At 49.3% G+C, this 18,641-nt stretch overlaps 1 protein-coding gene and 1 long non-coding RNA gene across 6 annotated transcripts in view; one reads left to right on the forward strand and one right to left on the reverse strand.

The window, feature by feature from the left end:
- Sall1 (spalt like transcription factor 1) lies at nucleotides 1-16,954 on the reverse strand. Of its 4 annotated transcripts, none has more exons than XM_021220359.2 (4): nucleotides 16,816-16,954; nucleotides 15,141-15,233; nucleotides 2,705-6,159; nucleotides 1-1,578 (listed from the first exon to the last, which is right to left on the reverse strand). In XM_021220359.2, exons 2-4 carry the CDS (start codon nucleotides 15,214-15,216, stop codon nucleotides 1,138-1,140), a joined length of 3,972 nt encoding a protein of 1,323 aa, XP_021076018.1. In that variant the 5' UTR covers nucleotides 15,217-15,233; nucleotides 16,816-16,954; the 3' UTR covers nucleotides 1-1,137. The 4 variants fall into 4 exon arrangements, with proteins under 4 accessions (XP_021076018.1, XP_029388266.1, XP_029388267.1 ...); XM_029532406.1 differs by lacking the exon at nucleotides 16,816-16,954 and adding an exon at nucleotides 16,266-16,310 and having other exon boundaries at nucleotides 7-1,578; XM_029532407.1 differs by lacking the exon at nucleotides 16,816-16,954 and adding an exon at nucleotides 15,727-15,784 and having other exon boundaries at nucleotides 7-1,578.
- LOC115062691 overlaps nucleotides 15,915-18,641 on the forward strand; it is a 26,321-nt gene continuing 23,594 nt past the window's right edge. For both annotated transcript variants that reach the window (XR_003842627.1, XR_003842626.1), the window contains exon 1: nucleotides 15,915-16,141. This is a non-coding gene — a long non-coding RNA (uncharacterized LOC115062691). The remainder of the gene's footprint in view (nucleotides 16,142-18,641) is intronic.

The following is an 18,641-nucleotide window of genomic DNA, read 5'->3' on the forward strand; positions in this document are numbered from 1 at the left end:
TTTTTATCTGTTGCAAAAAAAAATGTATTTGATTACTTGAGTAAAATTACAGTATCTCTGTTGTTAGTAAGTATTAAATGTTAAAGAAATTGGAACCCCCCCCTTTCAACTTTCCAAGAAAGTGCATGTAACAGTCCGTTTTTTTCCTTCCATACCTAATACAAAATAAACCAACACTATACCTGCTCTTGGTCAAGAAGCATCTGCTCTTGCGAGGAACATATGTACATTTTAATGAAAGTGATATTTCTTATTGTATATAGAAGAGCATCTACATTTCTCCACTGAAGGTCGTTCAAGATGCTATCGTTAGCAGCATGTGAAATTCCAGCACACGTTTTCTACTGTGAATATACCCTACAAGGCCAAAATGCTACGTTTCAGTTTCAACTACCAAAACAACACTTGTGGTTTTTTTTTTTCTCTCTAAAGAATTCTGCGTGCTTATTACTGTACAGAAACTTATTAACATTGAAGACGACTCAAGTAAAATGCACAATACAAATAGTTCAAAACGGAAATGGTTAACTCGCTAAAACAAAACCAAAAAAAAGCAGGTTGAAGTTCAGAATCAAAATGAAAACCAAACCAAACAAACAAACAAACAACAACAAAAACCCTAAGCCTTTCAAATGTTCAGCCTGTACTTAAAAAGTCCTTCCCTTAAATCTGTTTGGAAAGATTAGACAATGTGTTTGCTGATACAATTTTCCAGCAGGATCAAAGTGTACATTTATATACAGACTTTATTAGAGATCGAACGTATCACGGGAGGCATTGCATCAACACCAGATTCATATTAAACTGGATATAGAAAATAAGTTAATGCCAGATTAAGACCGCCTAGCAGGGAGGGCAACTTGCGATTGCCATAAATGTTACAGCAAGCTTGGAGCACTCTAGTCCATTAGTATTTAGTCCAAAATACAGAAGACCAAAGTTAATGCTTGCACTCTTGTTTGCAAAGCAAGGTTATAGCACTAATAAATAAGCTTTCTTAGAACTCTAGAGGTTGAACAACGTACAAAAGAATGTCTTCATAATGTAGTTCATAGTCCCAGGGGCCAGAAGGTAAGGGGTGGGGGGCAGGAGGCAACCTCGGGCGACATTCTGAGAGGAAGTGCTCTGGCGGCAGCTTTAGCTTGTGACTATCTCTTTGCTGTCCTCCACAAAGCGGGTGAACCGGAAGTTGGTTCCGTTCTCGCTGCTCGCCATTTTCTCCAGGCCAGCCAGGGGAGCACTGGGTTCCGAATTCCCCAGTTTTTCCACGTTCCCCGTCAGCCCACTGATAGGTGAGCTGCTCCCGCTGCCCAGGCTTCCAGGAATTGGAGGGATGCCGCCGTTCTGAATGACAGAGATCTCGTTGGCCTTCATGGCCAGCCCGTTGGACAGTGCTGCTGTATACTGGTTCCAAAAGCTGGACGGATCCCCGCTTCCTGACCTCGCCGCCAGATCCTTCTGGAACATTTCCGGGAACTTGACAGGATTGCCTCCTAGAAATGTCATGGGGCCATCCACTGAGAGCCGCCGGCCCCGGCGTGCAGGGGTGCTGTTCCACATATGGGTGCCCATGTGGACCTGTAATGTGGGTTGGGGAAGAGAGAGAAGAAACAAGAGAGAGCCAGGAGCTTAATAGTCGATTCTGTCTCAACTCATATCCCAACACTGGACAAAGCAAGTGGCCTGAATGTCTATTCTTATTACAGGACAGACAGGAGGCAAGACACCAGGAACCATCCACTGCCATGGTCTAGTAATAACGTGTTTGCTCTCTGCACGCTGGGTTGGCTCTCCTCTTCCTGGCTAACTCGCCTTACTTACTCTGTTTTTATTACCTGTATTTAGCTTATAATGGCCTCAAGCAAGCCAAGGCAGTCATAGATAGCCCCTCGCAGGGTGAGAGAATTGTTATGTCCACTCTCATTGCAGTGGTAAGTATTGTATCTGACACCCTTCACCCTGTAGATGTCCTTTTCAGATGGGAAGAAAGTAGCCCTCACTGATTGCCCATTGGAGGGCCTCGCGCAGAGAGAAAAAAGCCCAGAAAGTAATTATTCATCCCACATTACTGGCAGCGACCTCCAGAGGAATACTCTGTCAATAGAAAAATGTACACAGCGAGAGTGCTCAACTGTTGCTCTAGAACGAGCATATTTGCTTTATTTCCAACACATATCAGTAGGAAATGTCGTGTAATCAATTATCATAATACCCATTAGGTGAGGAGTGATGTTACTGTTTCTAGAAAAATAAACCATGCTAGACCGGGGTTATGAAAAATAGCTGCACCCGCCGAAGAGAGCCGTAGAGAGCTGTAATTATTAAGTGATATGGGCAGTGTGCAGGCCACACGGAGGTCTTTAATCAATACCCCATGGCAACGCCAGGCTGTCTGATTTGGTAGGTAAAGCAATTCATTTGATGCACTTAAGCTAGACAGCAGCGAGAGGCCTGCTGCTTCGTTATGGTACCAAATTATTCAAGGCGTTGGGACAGGCAGCAAGCTACAGGCTGCCCTTGTCCCTGCCATGATCCTGACCTCACAAGGCTCCTCCATGTCTCCCCCCTCAGCTGTGTGGAGCAAGCCCCTTTTCCAGAACCTTCTCCCCGGCTACGCAGCTGAGGGCTCCCGGAGCATGCGCAATCATCAACCAAGGGCATGGGGAAGGGCTGAGGGGCGGTAGGGGGCGGGCAGAGCAGGTACCTTCAGATTGCCTTTTGTTGTGAATGCTCTTCCACAGATAGTGCAAGCAAAGGGTTTCTCTCCAGTGTGAGTTCTCTCGTGGATCTGCAGGGCACTCGAAGAAGAGAAGGTTTTCCCACACGTGTTACAATAGTGCTGTTTGGGAGTTCTCCGGGGCAGAGCTGGGAGCAGAACTGGGGATGTCGCAGAGGACGACAGAGGCCCCTGAGAGACATGACTCGTGGGGGCGTCCTTACTGTCCTGAGGAGAAACGTGCACAAAGCCGTTGACCTCTGTTTTGATGAGAGATGACAGCGAATTGGTGGGAATCACTGCAGAGTTCTGATTGGGGCCGAGGTTAGAACTGGGCTCGAAGAGCTGCGACGGCAGATCTCGCATCTGATGTGTCAACATGTGCTGTTTCAAATTACCCTTTGTGGAAAAGCCACGATTGCAAACTGTGCAAATGAACGGTCTCTCTTTGGTATGACTTCTGTAGTGAATGTCCAAGGCACTTTGACAAGCAAAGGTCTTGCCACAAATGTCGCAAGCAGTGTTTTTAAATTTACCCCGGTCTCTGAAAGGGAAAAGGATTCCCAGAGAATCTTCTTTGATGATTTTCTCTGCATGACTAGAAGTCAAGTCCAAAGCACCTCCATTCACTGGGGTGGGAGATAGACCATTGGCGAACTCACCTGGCCCCACTCTCTGTGGCTTCTCCTCCACGCCGGGTGACTTGTGGAATTCTTGGGTGCTGTTGGACGGGGACAGAGCCTGCATGGAAGAGGTAGACTCTGAGATGGCCGGGCTGCCTGCACTCTGGCTCTCCACGTCCCCACCCACCGAGGACGAGTCGTTGGTCAGCACATCCCCTTCCACAGAGCCGTTCTCCACCGACTTCAGGCTGGCCTGCAGCTGCTCCGCCAGGCCGGCATTGATCATCTTCATCTGATTTTCCAGAGCAGCGATGCTCGACATCTCGAGGGGCAGAGGCGAGGATGACAGGCTATCTTGGGAAGCATCCGCTGACTTGGGCGTGTCCGGGATGCTGCCCTCAGGACACTCTTCCATATTCTCATCTGAGAAGTTGTCTAAGTCATCGAAATTTTTCTCATCAAAGGAGCCTGTGTCTGACTCCATGGACTCAGGGTAGTTGTCAGGGACCGGTGTGTTGGGGATCTGGCCTCCCATGTGCATACGGATGTGCTGCTGGAGGACCACTGCGTTTGTGAACTTCTTCTGACAGATGGGGCAGGAATGCTGGACTCTGAGGGGGGGCATAGCCCGATGGACGCTGTAGTGGGTCTTGAGGTTCCCTTTCGTGGTAAAAGCCCGGCCGCAGATCTTACACTTGAAGGGCCTCTCCCCAGTGTGTGTCCGGTAGTGCATTTTCAAGGCGCTCTGACAGCTGAGAACCCGGTGGCAGATGATGCACTCGTTGGGATCCGAGGCCTTCTTGTCAATGTTTTCTACCAGTTCCTGTAGCTTAGATGTCTCTGAGGCCTGGGCCGAATCTAAGAGTCCCCCAAAAGGAAACTTGGCCTTGAACTGCTCAGACATGAGGGGCAACAGAGGGTTGGTGAAGGTGGTCCCTCCTGGACCACTGTCAGCCACTGGAGAGTTCAGAGTACTGTTGCCCGCTGTCGGGACGGCGGAGTTTGCCATGTTGCTCTCGTTGGCTTTGCCACCAAAGGGTGGCACAGCAGACCCTTCAGCTTCCTCTGGGACGCCACTTGGGTTTCTTGTGGCCAAATCAGGGACCCCGGAGTCACTTTTGACTGAGCCTTGGGGGCTGGCAGCAGAATGGCTAATAGGGATGGGGGCTGGCTCTTCCGTCTTGATGAAGGGCGTGAGGCTTGGGAGAGTCGGAGGCAATGGTAGGCCGACGGAAGTGGTCAGAGTGGGGAGGACTGGCTTGGTGTCTAGCCAGCTGGTGACTGGCTTCTCTGGAGGGATGGACATGCCGTAGGGGATGCCGGTGCTTGTGGGGACATTGTCCAAGTGCTCCGGTACAGGGTAGGGGTTCATCTGGATGTGGGGATATTTCTCTTTGTGGCGTTGGAAGTGGACTTTCAGGTTGCCCTTAGTAGAGAACCTGTTCCCACAGATGTTGCACTTGAACGGCCTCTCTCCAGTGTGGGAGCGCAAGTGGATCTGCAAGGCACTGTCGCTCCCGAAGACCTTCGCACAGAACCTGCACTTGTGTTTAAAGAATGCCTCATCTGAAGTACTTTTCGCTTCAAAGGCAGTGACATTTGGTGGCTTGCTTTTTCTTTGCTGGGCCAAGGCAGACAGGGAGTTCAAATCTTCCGCGGTTGTTGCAATGTTAGGCAAGGGGGTAGGGAAAACAGCATTAGCTGGGGTCGGCTGAGGTAGAAGTGGGTTAGATGCAGGACTCAACAGACTGCTTATTGCGAATGCTGGTGAGGACGATGCTGAGACGGCCGGGGAGCTGACATGGGAGGCACCAGCATTGGAAGCCACTTTTTCTGAGGACGGGGTGGGCACTGCAGTCGTCATTATACTCATGTTGGGAGAAGTGCCACTACTGGGCGGGACGATGGTGCCAGAGCTGCTCTGAGGTAGCTGGACTTGGGGGAGCTGCTTCACACCGCTGATGTTGGCAGATTGGCTAGCAAGGCTCTGTGCTAATCCAGCTGCCACCGCCAGCTGTTGAGACAGATGGGAACTCAGTGTGGTCAAGGGGTTGGCAGATGTTCGTAAAGTACCTTGAGAAGGGATAGAGGGTGCCGCTGGCAGGTCTGCGCTCTGAGAAGCCAGCAGCAGTATTTGGTGACGTATCTGCTCTATGAGCTGCAGCTGGTGGATCTGCTGCTGTTGCAGAGCCAGGAGTTGTTCCATGAGGGTTGAAATGAGCAGCTTGCCTCCGGAGGCCCCCCCACACCTCGCCTCCTGGGAGAACTGGGCCACCGCTACCTTGGTGCTCTGGAGATTCTCAATGATGACGTTGCTGTTGATCACCGAGAAGTTGCCCAGCGTCGTCAGGTCCCCGAGTTGAGGTAGAGAGGTTGTGATCGCTGAGGTACCCGTGGAAGAGCCGCTGTGGCAGCTCGGGGTGGTGATGTTGTTGACACCGCTCAGAGTGCCATCACTGCTGCTGCCGCCGCCGCTGCCGGTGTTGGCGGTGGTGGTGGTGGCAACTGGGACCTCCACCTCCATGGACTCTTCCCTGTCAAGACCCTTGGGTTCTGAAAGGTCGCTGCAGTCTCCTTGGTCTACTTTACTCGCTGCGTCTTTCATTTGGTCATCGGGATCATTGAGAGATGGGCCAGGAGGGAAGGATTTTGCTGGGGAGGCTGGACTTTCATTGACAATCAACACTAATTGATTCTTAGTGCAGCTCTTTTTGTGGAGCAGAAGGTCTGATAATTCAAAGAATTCAGCGCAGCACCGGCCACAGACATGGGCATCCTTGCTCTTAGTGGGGCGACTTGGTTGACCCTTTTCTGTGTCCCCTATAAACATCAAAAGGTGCAGGGTTAAAAATGAAGCGAGGACAGACTGTCAGTAATGACTTGAAATTGACAGAAAGGGCAGGGCCATAAATGCTTTTTATCCGCAAAACTCCAAATGTGACCCCCCCCCAAAGCCAGGCTGTGTTTCCTGGGGTGCCGAGGGACTCCCTCCTGTCCAGCTGGTACTTCGGATAGTTAAGGCCTTTAGATAATTCATCAAAATATAAAATACCATGAAGGAAGGACATTGGTACATAATGAAATTCCATAGCAAAATATTGATTTCCAATATTTTATACACTGATTGTCTACTTGCCGGGAGAGGGTCCCTCCAGCACACTGAGGACTTATTAGGCTCTTGAGTTTCTGTCAACCTTATTCATTTTCAACTGATGCAAAGATATCTGTGACAGTCTGTTCTGTCACTAAACTAATTTGTAGTCGTTCAGGTTCCAATCAGTTGTTGACAAGGGGGAAAAATGCACATCACCCAGCTGGGGACTGCTGAGTTTAGAATCACCTCAAGTCCCTGCTTGGATCCTGAGCTCAGGGGCCCAGTGGTGACAAACACAGTTCAGTCCCATCAGTAACAGACCTGTTTCGACGTCAAACGAGAAAGTAACACCCTTACACTGAAGAGAATGCAGGATGGTCATCCCTCACAGGCCTGTCTGGTACCTAAATATGTATCACCCCACAGACGTGAACTCTTCAAATTCAGGAATGAGCTCAGCTGCTCATTCTCCTAGGAATATATGCCACCATGCTCCAAGTGGCTAGGTTCTAAATAATTCCTCAAAAGTGGTCTTTCTGTCTCTAAAAATTGGCGTGGCACCCACAGTTCTGCTAAATGCTAGCTGAAGAAGAAGGTGCTGAGAGGTACTCCCTTCCTTAAGAAATCATGCCCGCCCACGGGAGAGTTTGGCAATTCTTGTCTGAATGCCTCTAAAAATACTTTGCCTTTTGGTGTTATCAATTGTCTAACAGATTGTCCTGAATATATATATATATATATGTATACACACACACACACACACACACACACACACACACATCCATCCATCCATTCATCCATCCATCCATCTCCCTATTCATATCCCTTGATTGTTTGGCTTTACTGGTTGCTCAGATGTCTTCTCACTAAGATCCATTTGTAAATTAAACATCAAAATCTCCAGCTCCAAGCTAACATCCTATTCAAAGACAGGATGGCGTCCCCTTGTTTGCACAGCATGGGGAACACCAGCTCCTGTTGTACAAATGGTGTGTGTGGTCATCTCTAAAGGCTGTGAAAAAAAAAAAAAACTGTTTAATTCAAGGATTACCTCCCTGCATGCTTTTCTACAGAGCTGAATCAGATAATAGGTAGTTTCCATGACTTCCAAATTGAATCTTCTAGAAAACTTGCAGGAGGGAAAAAAAAAAGTAATTGCAGATATGAATACATGGAAAATCAAAATGCTGCCTACCCCAGAAATCCCAGTCAACCCAGAGCGCGTTCAGAAGAGCCAGAGGTTACCTTTTTGGATTAAGCATCTAAAAAGCTCAGTAGAGTTTTGCATTTCGGAAAATACAATTAACACCTAAACAGTCACTTGTGAAATTCCTTAACTCTATCTGCCTGGAGTGATGCGGAAGTTGATTAGGGCCCCTGGTAAAGTCTGCTGGCCAGAGGAGAGAGGCGATGCGTGCAGGCTCCTCACTGGCATAGTTATTTTAGTGGCTGAGTTATATTTAATAAGCCAGCTTTCCTAATCCCCATCTTTAAATCTACACAGGGTTATAGTGCAACATGCATTAACAACACCAAACAAATCGCAGTTGTAGCAGAAAATACCAATAATGATCCAGTTTTAATTTAATGTTTAATCATCCTAATTGGCACCAGATTCCCATGCTCGCTGAAGGTGCTGTTTTAAGCACTTTCTGTCTCTTCTCCTGCCTTGAAATACTAAAAACAAAATATTAAATGAAATTTGCTAAAGTTATCCTGCTTCACTGGGGACAAAAAAAAAATGATGTGACAAAAATTCAGTGTAAAGCTTCGTATTTTGACAACTGATTTTAAATGATGCCCCCATTTCAGATGCTTATTTTAAACTAGGAAATGCAATTCCTAATATATTCAACAGAAATGTTATTTCTTTCTCTTTGCACATTTCCATATGTAATGGCTATGTTTCCATCTACTTTTACAGCCAATTATGAAGGAACAAAAGCTATTCTGTTTGTTCACACATTTTCAACAAAATGCATTAAAACTATTATGTCAGCATGTTCTATTAAGCTCTGCATTCAGTGGAAAATACTTTTCAACCAGCTCACATTTATCAAAACATAAAGCCACTTTAAAACACAGTTTTGCTTGGTCAGCTGGGCTTAGACAAATAATGACAGATTCAGAACTAAATAACCAGCAAGAGAAACCAGAAAACTGACTTCATCAATTGTACACATTACAATGTGGCTGCTTCAAATATTTAGCACATCTGTGCTCACGGTTAAAGGGCATTTTAATTCTTTATAACTTGCAAACATCTGATATTCTCATAATATATAGAAAAAAAATAAAAGGAAAGGTTACTTTTGAAGGTTACGCTGATTAACTACTTCCCTGCACTGGGGTTCTGCATTCGTGCCGCTTCAAGACTCACTTGAGAGAATTTTCAAGTTTTTCAACCTGAACATTTTTATATTTAGGATTATGCTAATTTTGGATGGAAAATAAAGACGCTTAGAAATAAATGCCCGTTTGCTTCTGAGAGAGAGACCCTTTTTAAAAGTTGGCCATATTTGAGCTTCGATTTTCACAATTTAGCAAGCTGACATTTGATCTCACTGTACCATCAGCTAATTTAATTTCCTGATGTTTATGAACAATCTGCTCCCTCCCAAATCTGGCATCTATTTTGATTCAGCTCAGAAGCAGGTGTTGCTACACTCTACAGTGCCTAACTTTAAACCCATCTGCAGGGTGAACAGAGAATTCCAGTGAAAGTAACTCCAAGAGAAAGAAGATAGGCCAGAAAAACCAGCATGGATCTATGGATCTTTAGCCCCAATTACTAAAAGGAATGATACTCTTGTTAAACCAGGTCTCTCTCTTCCACACACACACACACACACACACACACACACACACACACACACACACACACACACACACGGCCCTGTGTTCTTGTATCTCTTTAAATAATCTGTTACACAGGATGGCAACTGGTGACCTCCTTTTAGTAACTACAGTTCCCTTGTTCCTCCTATTGTAGTGAAAATCACATTCCAGATCCTTTTCTATGGATTTTGCATTCACACAAATTTTGTAATTCCAGCCAGATAGGAACATTTACAAAGCAAGAGCCCCCTTTCCCCCTCAGCAACCCCCCAAAAAGATGCTTAGAATTTATGTTCTCTTTTTGAAGGAGATGTTGTATCATTACCAAATTGACACTTAAATTCCAGATGTTTAAGCTCTGGCTGAACTATCTAGGTACCCAATTCAAATTCGTCACTTTTTAATCCTCTTAACCAAACACAGCAGAATTTGGAAGCAGGAAAATGAAGTGTTGCAGCCTCTCTACCCAGAAAGCAAAAAATAAAAACTATGCCTGGCACAGGAAGGTTCAGCCAGCCAGGAAAGAAGGAGGAAAACAAAAACAAAACAGAAAACAAAGCAAAGCAAAACAAAACAAAAAAAGGAGAAACCAACCACCGGGCTCTACCAGATTTAGTTTTCTCTTTGGGAAAGCCTCAGAAAGACACTCAACAACTACTTGCCAGTACCTTAAGACTACATTAGCATTTCTTAATAGAACTCAAACAATAGTGGACTGGGGGCCCCTAACTTTAACAGGCTGTTCCTTCCCACAGGCCTGCTTGCAGAGGCGATCGATCGCGAACGTATTTGATTGAGTGATGCTACATCTTTTTGTTTTAGTTTTTTTAAAAGCAGGATCTGAATGTCCAACTTAAGGTTCCAGAAGAAAAAAAAAAAAAAGCTGTAAACACAACATATGCTGCGCATATTTTCTGTAATGTCTGAAGTTCCTTTTATGCAGCATGCAATCAAATGACAAATGAACTGGTCCCCTTCAAGTTTACAGTGCCAGCCCTGATGGTGTGGAAGGAGACAAGAGAAACCTCTGGAAAGAAAAAAAAAAATAACATGGACAAGATACTCCATTTAAAGTTCTGGTCCAGGTCCACCTCCGGCTCCCAATGAAAGGGGAAAATGTCTTCCCTATGGATGAATTAAAGTGAACACTAGATGGGGATCCAACAGCAAGGGTTTGTTCACAAACTACTCTGTGGCTTTCCTATTCCAGTGACGCGTAAAAGAGAGACTCCTTAAGGCGAGATCTAAACACTGACTACACAAACATTGGCAAAGTCGCAAGAAACTAAATCCCTGTTGTTGGAGGGTGAAGCTGAGCCGTGGGAACTACCTGTCAATCTTCCCCTTTGGGGGTCTGGCATCTGGGGGTGGCGGGGGAATAAGGTTAGGAAAAGAGGCCAAGCTGATAAGGAGAAACTAAAATAAACTACCAAGTTCCTGCTAAGTGACTAGCAAGACTCAAATTGGGGGTCACCGGGAAGACACTGAAGGACACATTATGATCTGGACCTTGTCACCCTTGCATGGGAGGAGGCTGGCAAAGGTTAAAACAGCTCTACACGTCCAGGTTTTCTAAAGCCTGGCACACCAACTTTTTTTTTTCCTTCTTGGGGGAGGAGTGTCAAGTTCCAGGTTAATATTCTCTTTCTCTCTCCTCAAAGAATATTTTGGAACACAGGCTTTCTGCACTAGGGACTGTGTTGGAAAAACCACATTTAAGCTGCAGAAGAATTTCAATTTTCTGGTTACTCCACACTGAGTGAGCTTGGCTAAGTTTTGAGACCTGGAACCTGCCTGAATCCCTCCTCCCATCGCCCTCTAGATTCTCTACCAGAAAAATGTGGGCTTTTGCCTTCTGAAGGATATTGTTGGTAAAAAGACAATTCGAAGTCTCCAACCGTAGAGAAAAGAAATGGTTTGCCAAACAGCACCCTATAATTTGGTACTTGTGAGCCCTGAGCCATTGCAGAAACTGGATATAAAATACACCAACAAATGCTCAATACCCAAAAGCCACCTTCGCACTTTATCTCCTGCCTGATCAGGCTTTGCAGTATGTTTGTTTTTTAACATTTTAGAAAGTATTTGCAGCCTGAAGCAAATCTCAACAAAACAAAACAAGACCAAAAAACAGTTCACATTTTCTCATCTAGAATCTTCTATTATGCCAAACTTAAAAATAGGCTTCATGAAACATGAATTCTTTCCAACTGCCTTATCTTGCAGGTGTCAGTTTTTTTTTTTTTTTTTTTTTTTGGGAGGGGGGTTGTTTTTTGTTTTATAAGGTAATTCATTATAGTTCTCTCTAACCTTTTGGGCCCAGAAATCAACGTGTGGCTATTAAGCTGCTTACAATGAGTAAATTACTCTGGTAAATAATAGAATTTCTTTATTAATATGAGTAAGAAGGGGTTTTCAGATATTCCTTAGGAGAGTCAATGCTTTCTCTGTAATTCCCAATGTTCTAAGTTTCTTCCAACATTATCCTTTCCTTTAAAAAGCTGAGCAGCAAAATTCTTAAAACGAATGGAGTCGGAATGGGGCCTGTCGGAAACTGCAGCAATATTGAAACCATCACCACCAAATGGAGTAAACCAACCCAAACAAAAAACCCAACACACACGTGCGCACACACACACACACACACACACACACACACACACACACACACACACGCACACACCTGGAAATCCAAACTCAAAGTAACCACAAATTAAATCATTAGGTTCGCACATTCCCTTTTCCAGGATTTATCTATCATGGTAAATAATTCTTTCAAGGCTACTTATCTTTCTACAAGTAACCGGAGACTTGTTGAATATCTTTTAAGAGATGAACCCTACTCACCACAATCCTAGTTTTCATAAGAAACAGAAAAAAAAACCTTATAGGAATACTCAAGTAGAATAAACCATCAAGGTTCTAAGATTAACTTCTAAGATCCACTAAATAATCTTTCTTTAAAAAAAAAAAAAATTGAATGGAGGTGTTGGGACGGCTGCTTAGCAAGGCACAGCTTTCTCTGTAAATCGCAAACACGACATATACTACGCATACATGGATGGGGCCACAGAACATAGAATCAGAGTCGTGGCTTCAGGGCCACTGTGGCTCTGAAAACTTTTCTAGGTTTTCCTCCGTGTAGAAGTCAGACAGTTTGGGGGGGACAGCACGGGAAAAGGGCCTGAACCAGATCTACTTTGGTAATGCCTGATATTTCATGTGCTGTGTGTACTAAGTCGCTCTTGGGACAAGAGAAAGGGTAAGGCAGGCATCCGAGTAAGGGATTGCCTTCCAAAGTAAAAAACAAACAAACAAACAAACAAAAAACCACCAAACGTCTGGCAGCAGCGGCTCCTCAGGCCCACGTTCTGTTCTGGGTAGGGCACTGGATGGCGATGGCTGGGCTTTTGCAGAAGAGTTTTAAGAGCAAACGTGAGCTATGTCATGCACTTTCATCCGTATGTCTCTCACAACTATTCCCAAATGAAAAGATTCGGGGTATGGCCCTCCTGACTGTCAGCTGCTGGGGAGGGCTGCTTGTGTAGAGTACTATTACAGCACACTAAATCCTGTAACCCTATTACAAAACCTGCCCTCTAGGCAACTTCTCCCAAACTTATTGTTCAGTCATGTTAAAAAACAGTCATAACCTAAAACTATTACTACTGAAGAAAAGGAGGGAGGAAGGAGCTGGCCTGGGAGGGGTGTTTCCTAGGGTGTTCGGGGATAATCACTGCTTGGTCGACAATGAACCAGCTTTTAGGGAGAAAAAAAAAAAAGGAGAAATTAAGTGAAAAAAAGAAGGAAGAGAAAGAAAGGAAACTTGATTCAGTTCCTTAATTAACTTACCTCAAAGCTCAAATAAACTAAAAAAAAAAATCGTACTAATAAATAATAATAGTAAGAGGCAGTGAACTCCTTTAATGCTATCACTTTATGAGAAGCCTTAACTATTAAAAATTTCAGATCCAGACTCAAGGCAAAGAACTAGCAAGGATCTTTGCTTCCGAAGCCCGAGGTGGTGGTTGTTAGTTTTGAAATTCTTTTGCGTGGAAAATACAAACAACCAGTATAAATTTAAAAAACAAAAACCAAAAAACATCTCTCTTCCCCCCAGGTTGTTTTTCTCCCCCACCCCCCCACCCCCGTATGCAAATTGTTAAGTTTTAACAGCATCCCATTGCAAAGGCCTCACTTTAGGAAAGATTGTTGTGAGGGCGGCAGAAAGCCTAAGAAACTAGCTGAGAAACCCCACAAAAAATAGACCGAGTGGTCACTGCGGCCTTGGCTAATTTCATCTGGTTTTACCCTCAAATCGGTTCTTTTGGGGTGGGAAGCTGGGTGTGTTTCAAGGGATCTTTCCGGAGGACTCAGAGAACCATACTGGTGAGGCTTCAAGGTTCTAAAGGTGCTGGGCAAAACAGTTGCCTTAATTGCTCTCAGATCGCCTGAAAAACTGTCCAGGTGTCTCACGCCAGGACTGCCCTCTCCCAACAGCGAGGAGGAAGTAAGCTGTGGGTCCCTTGTCGCTAGGGCTCTGCCTGCGCGTCCCCGCACCCAGAGCCGCTTCAGAGCCAGGCCTCTGGGGACGGAGCCTGCGATGTGGGGCTCCAGCGCCCGCAGAGCGTAGTGGCCAGAGGTGTGCGGATCTCAGGTCACGCTTCCGAGCTCTGCTGGGGTGCAGCTCCTTCCTTCACGCCCGGGATCGAGGATCCCGAGGGGCAGCCGGAGCCGCCGAGCCTCGGGTCCGGTCGCTCTCCGAACGACGCAGCGGAGAGTCAGGCACAGAGTCCGGTGACCCCGGAACGGAGGACAGCCTCTGGCCTGGGAGCTCGGAAAATCTGCCCTAGAACAGCTCAGGTCAAGCTGGGGTCGGAGGGGGTGTCTTCCCTCAGTGACCCCAGTTCCCTGCGCGGGTCTCTCCCATTCTAGGCCACAGTTCCCGCACACAAACTTTTCCCGACTCATTCAGTCCTTTCGGAACCTTGCCTTCATTGCCCGGCTCGCTCCAGGGGTCTGGCGGGCTAATACCCGGGACCCGAGAAAGTGTCCAATGACCCTTACCAGAACGGGTCCCGAAGGATGGGATTCCATAATACGTGGGGAGCACACATCCAAGCCCTACTTTGACGGGTTATGGGTGCAAGTATGGGGAAAAAAAAACGACAGGAGGACAAACTTGGGAAGCCGGACCAAGCGACACTTCCCTGTCCCTAAGCCAGTCTCCAGAGCGACAGGCAGCACTCGGCCACGACCCCAGGATGTCGCTCCTCCACCCCAATCCCCAGTTCTCACGGCTCGGAACCCCCAAAGGTACCACATTTCGTCCGCTAGCCAAGTAGGAACGAGAGAGTTTGGGGGGGGTATACGGCGAGCTCCCCACACGCTCGGCGTTCAGCCACCGACACGAAGTAAACTTCTTCAACGTTGGCCGCAGGGCTGGGCGGTGAGGCCCAGGCGACAGAGGCCCAGCCCGGGGACCCGGGTGGCGCGCGGGGAGCGGGAGAGAGCTCGCGTGGGCTGCCACAGACGGCCTCTGCCCGCGAGATCGCCCCTCGGGGCGGCAGGGTCGTGGCCGCGGCTCCTCCGACCCTCGGGGCTGAGGAGCGAGCCGACCAGTCGACCCTACTCCGCCCAGTGGAGGACAGGGAACTCCGGAAAGCTCCAGCCGGGATAGGCTGGCTCTCCCGGGACAGGGGAAGCCTGGCCCGGCAAATTGAAATCGAGGAAGCATGAAATAAAATCAGACGCGCCGAGTGCAGAAGGCGAGAGCGGCTGTGGGCGCGGGGCCCGCCGCGTGTGCGTGGGTCCGAGTGTGCGTGTGAGTGCGTGTCTGTGTGTCCGCGGCGCCGGCCGGAGCACTCACCATCTCGCCGGGGGAGCGAGGCCACTTCGGGGTCGGATTGGAAATGTTGAGGCTTCGCTTGCTTCCTCCGCGACATGCTGGCTCAAACATCAGCTGGGGCAGAATAAAAAATTACTAAAAAAAAATCTTCTCAAAATTACGGAAATCGAGCGGCGGCGGCGGCGGCTCCCCCCGCCCGCCGGCCCGCCCGCCCCCTCCCCGGCTCCCCGGCCCCGGGCACAGCGCGCATGTGTCCTGCTATAATTATGATTATCAATAATGCATTGCGATTAATCATAGAGGGGCTCTTTGAAAGGCGATTGGCACCGGGCCAGCGCTATTCAAACCCGCTCGCCTTAATCAATTAGTTCGTGATTTGCTGCAGACCCCTGTCTCTCCGCGCGCTGGCCCAATAAGCCGGCCGCGGGGCTGGCTCTGCGCGCCGCGCCGCCCGACTCTTGGTTAACCCTCTTGGCGACCGCCCGGGACTCCGCGGCCCGGCCGCCGGGGGCCTGCCTCCTCGCCACTGCGCGCCCAGCGCCCCGGCCGGCGCCCCCCGCTCGATCCCCTCCCCCCTCCCCCGCCCTCCATCCCGGGCTGGGCCGACCCGAATTAGCATGCTCGCCCGGGAACCTAGCGGAGCAGGGCCGCGTGGGGGTGGGGCTGGCGGCGGGGGTTGGGGACCCAGGCTGAGGGCGAGCGGCGAACTTCCCAACTCCCGCGCAGCGTGCTGCCCCGCGAGGGGAGGGAGTCCCGTGGCGGGACGGGGTGGGGGAGGGCGCCCCATTTCGTGAGTGTTCCTTCATTTTCTTTAAGAGCTACCAGAAAGCAGCCCACCCCCACTCTCATAAAAAAAAAAAAAAGCGAGTGGGGAAGAGCCAGCCCCACGCCGGTCCGCCTCCCGCTCGCTGCCGGGCCTCCCTCCCGCCTGCCCGCCGCCTGGCTCGGAGATCCTTCGCCCAGAGTTCTCCATTCTCAGGATCCCGGGCTCGCGGGGGTGCGGAGAAGAGGACCCAGGAAAGGTTTGGGGACGTGATGGGTTTGGGGCTTGGGGGGGAGGGGCAGTTTCTCGCCACCCCATCCTCTCCCTGCCTGGGAGCGGCGACCCTCCAGCCTCTTGCTGGCTCCTTAGCTCCCTTTCTCTACCTTGGACATTCCCGGGACAATTAGGGCTGAAGTTTTCGGGAGAAGCGCCCCGAGCCCGTGGGATAAGGGGGCGGCTCGGCTCCGCCCAGGACCCCCTCCCGAACCTCCCCCCGGCCGCCCCGGTTGGCTGCAGGGCGCGTCACTCCGCGGGGAGGCGGCGGCCACCGTGGCGCCGCTAAGCCCGGGGCGGGTGGAGAGCAGGGACCTGCCTGAGCTCCGAGTTCAGCTTCGGCTGGAGGGAGGGGAGGGGCGCCGCTAATCCAGTGCTAAGCAGCGCTCCCCTGGCCTGGGTGGTGCTGCTGGAGCCAGACCCTAGGCACCGCCTCTACCCTGGACCCTAGTGCTCCCTGTCCTAGGGGTGGAGGCCGCCGCCTGGTCTGCGACGAGGTGGCTGCCTAGAGCCCGGAGTGGGCGAGCGTGGAGGGGGGTCCTGTTCGCTACCCCGCTAGCTACGTCGTGACTCGCCTTCACTTTTCCGACACTTGCCACGAGCGGCGCCCAAACTTTTCTATCTCTCTCATTCCCAGAGCTGGGAGCCAGCCTCTCTTACCCGCTCACGGAACCCAGGGACCCGGGCCCTGTACTCCCTCTTCCGGGTTTAGTCGCCTGTGAACCTGAGGCTCGGTCCTCGGCTTAGCTTAGATCTCCTCCTGCCTCGGGGTTTCCGCTCGCCGAGGTTCCCGAAGTCCTGCACCCGAAGGACTAAACTAACTAAACTTCGGCTGAGTAATGGGGGTGGAGGCGGGGGAGGGGTGCAGATACACAATCCTTGCCCTATCTCGCGATCGGGAAAGGAGAGGGCTCATAAGGACGCCCCAATTCTGGAGCGCCTTCGAGTCTGGATCGTGACACAGTCGGCTCGCGCGGAAGTGGGCAGTAGCCTTCACAGCAGAGCTTTGGAACTCAGGACCCACGTCACACTCTCTTAAATAGCTTTTAGCCCCCTTTCCACGGTTCTTTTTCCCCTAATCTTTTGTGTGCTAGTTGAAAGTATCTTTTTCTGTCTGCTGACTTTATTCTTTCTTGGTTTAACTTCTGCCTTCTTTCATTCTCCCTGTCCACCCTTTCTCTTTTTTAAATTTTGTCCTTGCTCTCCCATCCCTCGCGTGTCTCCCTGGTCTCCGGCTCTCTCCCGCACCTCGCTCTTCCCTTCTCCTCAGGTTCTGTTGGGTACTGTAGATTTTGATAAAAAGACAAACGAAGCTATCAGTGGCTCTGATGTTGAAGAATGAAGATAATAATGTTTCCATAGGTGGTGTTTCAAATGCCATTATTTCTCACTGAATATTTAAAGAGATCTCTCGGCAAAGATGGATTTGCGCGCTCCTGGGGTGCAAGCCGCTTACTTCCCCCAAACCCCCGGGAACGTGATCAGACCTGAACACTTTTAAATCCAGCACTCTCCCCTACCCCGCAAATCGGCGCGCTTGAAAACACACCAAGGCGCACCCCTTAGCGTGCACCGAATCGTCCAGGCGCACCTTTCTTCCTTGAATCTGCCGGTATTTAGATCCGCCCTCAACAGTCTTTAACATTCTTGGCTTCTTGAAAGTCCTGGCCTCCGGGCAATCCAGTGGCCAGAAACCCAGTGGAACTGGCGGTCCTACAAGCTTGGGGTGTGCTCCGCGGGAAGCTCCAGGGAGATGCTTCACACGTGCTCTCTGTTGGTTCTATGTGTGATTAAGGGTGGGGGGAATCTCCCCCCAAACGAACGAAAACGCAAAATCTGCTGCTTCGCGCTGTTTAATTAAAAATGGGCGAGCAGAGACGAATTAATTGCGGGTATCTAAACTTTGATAACTTTTTTCGTTCTTTTGAGTCCTCGACGACGTAGAGGCGGGCGCCTGGCTCTGCGAGCGGCATCCCCCGCTAATTTCTTGTTTGTTTTCTTTCCCTTTGGCCGGGAGAGAGAAGAGGGGAGGTGGAGAAGGGGGATGGGAGGAAGGGGACGGTTGGAATGGCCGGGAGAGAATTGGTCTTTATTGTTGGTGGCGATACATCAATTACAGGCCATTGTCTCGCGCCCAAGTTCCGCGGTTCGCTGGTGCGGTCGCCGAAGTGTCAGCAAGCTGGCGAGGCACCGCGTGCCGCAGAGCAAAGACATAATTAAATCAATAAAAAATGGACACGGATTGGGGCGTTATCTTTTTATTTTTGAACGAATCGGGAAAGCGAAGGACAGTGAGGTGCCACAGCTGGGGTTCCTTCTAACTCCCTGTACACCTCCTGGCCAGAGCGCTCAATGGGGTCGAGTCCTCCAAACCGTGGATGGGGGCTGCTGCTGGGAAATACGGCGAAGAGGTTGTGGCTTGCAGGATTCCCGGGGCGGGGGGGGGAAGCTGGTATTTAGGGACAGATAACCAATAGGGAATGGGG

Source organism: Mus pahari, chromosome 20 (genome assembly GCF_900095145.1).
Source record: "Mus pahari chromosome 20, PAHARI_EIJ_v1.1, whole genome shotgun sequence".
Classification (NCBI taxonomy): domain Eukaryota; kingdom Metazoa; phylum Chordata; class Mammalia; order Rodentia; family Muridae; genus Mus; species Mus pahari.

Excerpts from the sequence above, each read along its gene's own strand:
- Sall1 (XM_021220359.2), bottom strand. The coding sequence starts at position 15,216 with ATGTCGCGGAGGAAGCAAGCGAAGCCTCAACATTTCCAATCCGACCCC. Across the intron at positions 6,160-15,140 it reads CTCGCTCCCCCGGCGAGATG|GGGACACAGAAAAGGGTCAA; the intron begins GTGAGTGCTCCG and ends TGATGTTTATAG. Across the intron at positions 1,579-2,704 it reads CAACAAAAGGCAATCTGAAG|GTCCACATGGGCACCCATAT; the intron begins GTACCTGCTCTG and ends CCCACATTACAG.